General features: G+C 34.0%; 1 protein-coding gene across 4 annotated transcripts; it reads right to left on the reverse strand.

Annotated features, from left to right (window-relative positions):
* Nucleotides 1–1,233: 1,233 nt before the first annotated feature.
* Nucleotides 1,234–4,354, reverse strand: LOC106754520 (transcription factor AS1). 4 transcript variants are annotated; one of them, XM_014636538.2, is made up of 2 exons: nt 4,057–4,354; nt 1,234–2,636 (listed from the first exon to the last, which is right to left on the reverse strand). In XM_014636538.2, the coding sequence occupies exon 2, from the start codon at nt 2,527–2,529 to the stop codon at nt 1,465–1,467; it is 1,065 nt and encodes a 354-aa protein (XP_014492024.1). In that variant the 5' UTR covers nt 2,530–2,636; nt 4,057–4,354; the 3' UTR covers nt 1,234–1,464. The 4 variants fall into 4 exon arrangements, with proteins under 4 accessions (XP_014492024.1, XP_014492023.1, XP_014492025.1 ...); XM_014636537.2 differs by having other exon boundaries at nt 1,234–2,585; nt 4,057–4,353; XM_014636539.2 differs by having other exon boundaries at nt 1,234–2,585; nt 3,957–4,071.
* Nucleotides 4,355–5,787: the final 1,433 nt, after the last annotated feature.

Here is a 5,787-nt window from a genome sequence, read left to right on the forward strand (position 1 = left end):
GAAATAAATGGATAAATGGGTTATGGAAACTAGAAAAAAAAAAACAGGGATCACTTTCTGAATGTTCTAGTTACCTAAATTTTACCTTTTGACTAAAAAAAGTATTTTTAATAAATATTTTTATTCTTTACTATATTTGATTTCATGTTTTATTATTTATTAACAATAAATGTTGTGCTTTTTAAAAAATAAATAAAAATATACCTACTTTAATTTCTATCAATTTCCATGTGATTTGAAAAAGTTTCAAAAAGATTTAAAATTATCCAATATATATACATATAATTTAAAAAAGGTTTAAACCCTTCTTTGTCCCTAAGTTAAGTTCTCATGTTCAGTTTAGTTCCCGCTTTTAAAAATGTCAATCTTTAGTTCTTATGATATTAAAAATGTATCAAATCAGTCCTCATGACATCACTTAATGAACAATAAATTACAAGCTGATATCCAATATTTTGTGATTTGTTAACGGGAGGTGTTATGAACAACAAATCACTTAATGAAAAACTTGTGATTTGTTAACGAATATGACTAATTTGATACATTTTTCATATCATAGGGACTAAAGATTGATATTTTTAAAAGCGGAGACTAAACTGAACATCAGAACTTAACTTAGGAACAAAAAAAGGATTTAAATCTTTAAAAAAAATAAAATTGGAGGGTCATGACACCCTTGCCCCCCTTAAATAATCTGCCACTGGTAAAAGGGTATAAAAGTAATTGATCAATGTCTACACTCAATGTATCACCATAGAATGACTTTCTATTAATTATGTGAATAGAGAAGAAGAAAAAAAAGATAAAATATATATATATATATATATATCATTCCACAAAGTAACGAGAAACATGACAAGAGAAAATACATTCCTTGTTTCGTTTATTTTTTATTTCTTGGACTTATACCTTCTAATATATATTTATTTAATTATTTGAAATTGAGGTACAAATAGTAATTGTAGCTTAGGATACAATTGGGTTTCAGTTGAAGATTTAACTTAACCCAACTTAGGCAAAGAGGAGTATAAGAAAAGAGGCATATGCAAAGAATAAGACATAAAATTAGGCTACAATTAATGTTCATTCGAGCATTTGTGAACTTCATCAAAATGAAGGCATGAACAAGATTGGTTAAATCTTGGCCATCGATTTAGATTTAGAATTTGTAAATTTTAATTTTAATTTTTGAATTTTCCTCCATTGTTGTGCATTTTTGCATGCCAAGGAAAATGGAATGATAAGAAAGTGAATACTCATAAAGTGATTGTAAACATACATGAGTAGCTAATTCAAGTTCGGAAGTTGTATGAAAAGATAGGGATGTTAATAGCCATGTGTAAGAAGAAATTTTAGAATAATGACAGGAACAAAACTACTATGACTATAAAGTTCATATTAATTGAAGACATAAATAATAGTAAGAGTAAACTAGAAATTTTCCCAGATGTGAATGATGTCACTCTATCTTCCATTTGGTTCAGAGAGCCTTGATCTGCATCCTACCTGTTCTAGAAATTTGGTGAGACGCATGTGTTTTGCAGCCCATTGTTCAGCCAACTTCTGCTCCTTGCTTTCTGCATCTCTTCTCAATCCTGCTAACTGCTCCCTGTATTCTGCTTCAATTCTATCCAATGCAGCTGTTTGTTCCTCCCTCAAAGCTTTGATCTTTGCTTCAACTTCCTCCATCTTCTCCCTTCTTCGCCCAGCCTTCTCCGACTCCAGCTGCAGCTCCACCCTGCTCAACCGCCACGCCGCCTCCTTCTTCTGAGCTGCCAAAGCATGATGCACTTCTTCCAACTCTTTGCAGCACTCCACCAGCTCAGACATCACCATGTTTTCACCAAATGCTAGAACACCTCCATGAGGAGCCACATTCCCCAAAACAAGAGGACCACCATTGTCTGGTCCTCTCACCGGTTGCATCCACGGAGGTGGTGCCGCCGAAGGAGACAGACTGAGAGTCACAGAAGGGGAGGGTGGCCTCACAGGTGCAGTTCCATTGGAGTTTGAAAGCCAAGATGGAAGCAAGGCCTGTGCAGGCGCAGGTTGATCAGTGTGCAGAAAAGAACTGTTAGAAGTAGCCATAACAAATGATGGTGAAGGTCTTTCTTTCACTAGTTTCTCAGCAAAACTCTCAAGTATATGCTCGTAATTGCTATCGTTAATCGGGTCAATGGTGCAGTTATTCCCCTTTGTTTCTCTTTGCTGCTTCTCTTTGAACACTTCCCACCACTTTCCTAACCTCTTGGCAGTGCGACCTGGAACTTGTGCTGCAATTTTCTTCCACTTGTTTCCGTGTGTTGCTTGAAGGTTGATCACAAGACGCTGCTCTTCCTCTGTAAGAGATCCTTTCTTAATGCCTGGCTTCAGGTAGTTCTTCCACCTCTCTAAGCATGATTTTGCATCCCTATTGAGAGGTGTGTTCATACGCTGAGACACGAGATTCCATTCTCTAGGACCATACTGCTTGACGTATGCGCGTAGTAAAGCATCCTCTTCAGCTCTCCAACGTTGCCTATCCTTCATTTCCAAGAGCAAATCCCACAGCAAGTTGCTTGGAACTTGAAATCTTCATGATGTCTCTACCAAATTCATCACAGTACCAGTTAAGAACAAAGTTGTAGGGGGAAAGGCTAGATTTTTTACAGTTTCCAACCACATGTGCACAAATGAGCAAAAGTAATCAGACAACACTGAATTCTTGTTATTACCAATGCATTCATATCATTCTTTAGATATACATACAAATCTGGTAAATAAAACAAAGACATGCTCATCCTCCATGAATATATAGTTAAACATTATACACAACTATCTGCAAGAAGAATTCAGTTAAGATCAGACAGAGATAGAAAACATTAAGCCATTAATAAAAACCAAAAAAGTTGTGGTTTTTCAAAAATGCAATCTACCAAAAGACAAGAAACAAAACAAGACTCTGCATCATTTTCTCTCTCACTTCTTCCTGTATTGCAGCACTAGAAATGCTCAAAAAAAGAGTTCACGTGACAATGCCAAATACATGTCAGAAATAAAGAATGGAAACTAACTGCAATGAAGCATCTAACAGAAACAAACAATGCATACAACATATTTTGTAACAGATCATGTGATAAGAGTATAAATGCTGAAGGATCAATACCTTCAACTTCAAAACAACAATTTTTTCTCAGCCTAAGTACTATCAGCAACAATACTATTCTTTCAGAACTTCAGTTAGTGAATCTATAAAGCCATTCTCCATGAATTATTTCCATGTGCTCTTCTAACAATACAATCAAGAACAGTGAACTAGAAAAAACTGTACTGGTAGCTTAACCACTCCCTTCCCCCACAATATAAAAGGAATTTCAAGAGTAGTTTAGTGGTCATATCCCAATTCTTCAATTGCAGCTTTAGCTGATTATCCACACACACAAGCTTCGGATACACACATTGCACTTATGTAGCTCATTGACAGACGGGGAGACCCAAAGAGCGTTTAGAACATCAATTGAAGGAAGATACAGAGAAATAAAGACTAAACTTAAAAACATTACGGTAATTAAAACAAAGAAGAAAAAAAAAAAAACAACGAGCAAATACAAAAGGAACTCCACGAAACAATCTGAAGCAGCACCAAAGTAAGGGCGCATAAGCCAAAACATGTAACACAATATTGAGTTAACATTATAGCACACCAAGACACCGAGGAAAATGCTGAAAGGAGCTTCACTGCATTTTCTCACTGGCTACTAATTCGCATAAGCCAAATCCTCAAACATGCATACACAGTGGAAAGAACACAGCAAACCAACAAAACCTTTACAAACATCGCCAAAATATTTACCAAAAACAACCCTTTTGAAAAAAAAAAAAAAAAGAAGAGAATAAACCTGCAGAATCCAGTTAGCCACCACAACATAAAAACAGAAGCTAAAAACTGTCGAAAAAAGAAAAGAACTTTTTCATACTAGGTAGCATAGCACCCCAGATGGTTCCTACAGCACTTGAAGTAAAAAAGGAAGCAGCCCAGATGGTTAAAAGCTAAAAAGATGAAGAGGAGATGCTCACTGGGGGTCGGTGTGACTGACTAATGAGAGATAAGCTATGAGGTCTGGTCCATGAAACAACGGCACAAGTTGAAGCAGTGGTGGGTTCTTAAAGCAGAGAGAAAGTGAAAACCAAGGTGCAGAGAGCGATGAAGAGAGAGAAGGGTTGTGTTGTGTTGTGTAGTGTAGTGCTGTGTTAGAGGCTTGGAGGAGTAAAGACAGAGAAGTGAAGTAAAATGGACCAGAGAGAGAGAGAGAGAGAGAGAGGAAAGGGTGATAAGACAAGACATGGAGAGAGACCCCACAGTGTGACAGAGAGAGCGAGAGAGGGTACGTCAGTTTCAGCGCCTAATATGCGAGAAAGAAACCAGAGGGCACGCGAATGATAAGGGACACACATCACATGATAATTTCACTCTGCACTTAAACCTACTTCTAATTATCATCACACTTTCGCTAATAAATTCTCTTAGTTAATATACTGAGTTTAAGGTTTCTTCCCTTTTAATTATAAAATTTATTATATTAAATTTATGTTCTTAATTTTGTAGATTTAACGTCGATGTAACTAAGGATGTTACATGTGCTACATGTCTAACGCAGAATTTTGTTCAACGTGGTATTCATTTGATAAATATTGTAGTATTATTTTTTAAAAATTGTTTTAATAGTTACAGTTTATTTTGTTGAGATTGTTTTAATCATTCTTAAAATAAATAATTACAGTCAACTTATTAATTACAGTCAAAGCATATAGTTGTCAGAATAGGTTTAACCTATCCAACTAAAACTTAAAACTTGGTTATGAGATTGCTTTGGTTAACTCTTAAAATCAGTTATATAAAGAATCAGTGTATTATTATATTTAAACCAATTAAAAAACAGTTATAGGTGTTTTTTTATTTAGATAAATTAAAGAAAAACAAGTTAAAAAAAAATACTAAAATAGTTAATTAATATATTAGGAGTTATGATTGAATAAAGTTTAGAAGAGGTGAAACATTTGATGGTACTTGGCATTTATCTGTGTAAAATGTTACTCCTGCAGATTCATAAATAAAGATGACAGAAGAAAAGGTTGCACACAGTAATAGCATTTGTTATAACAGAAAAAAATAAAAAAGAGTGGTATGTGCTTACGTCTTCAAGGGAATTTGCCAGCGTAAGAGTTACTGTGCTTTTCAAAATAAGGGCTATTAAGTAATCTTTTACCTTTTTATTTATATTTTTAAAGACTGTTTAATTAAATTCTTAATTCTTTTTCAAAACATGTCCATAATAGACCATGCAAAGTGTGGAGAACATGAGATGACAACTTGACCAAATAGGAATGATATAAATAAGGAAGAATCCAGCTTTAGGATCACAATGAGAATAACAAACTGAGGTACATTTTCATGTTTGTAGTACTTATTTTATTAATGTGTCAAATATTGATTGTGTTGTGAGTTACTCTTCGGTCTCATTTGTCTAGCCATTTACTAGGGTTTATATATTGGATTGATTATAACACATTTTAACAGGAATTAAATATATTTTGTTATATTAACTAAATCAATTTAAAGCAATAATAGTATGACTAATGAGACAAAATAATTATGATATTTAACATGGACACTCAAAGATGTATTAGTGTTGATTTTAATTTCAAAGGATTTGTTAGCAATGATTAAGAACTTAAAGAATAACAAACTCATTCTTTTAAATTTATAGATTGAATATGATATATTAGATTTAGGATTTAAGATTTAAA

Source organism: Vigna radiata, unplaced genomic scaffold, assembly GCF_000741045.1.
Source record: "Vigna radiata var. radiata cultivar VC1973A unplaced genomic scaffold, Vradiata_ver6 scaffold_111, whole genome shotgun sequence".
NCBI classification, from domain to species: Eukaryota; Viridiplantae; Streptophyta; class Magnoliopsida; order Fabales; family Fabaceae; genus Vigna; species Vigna radiata.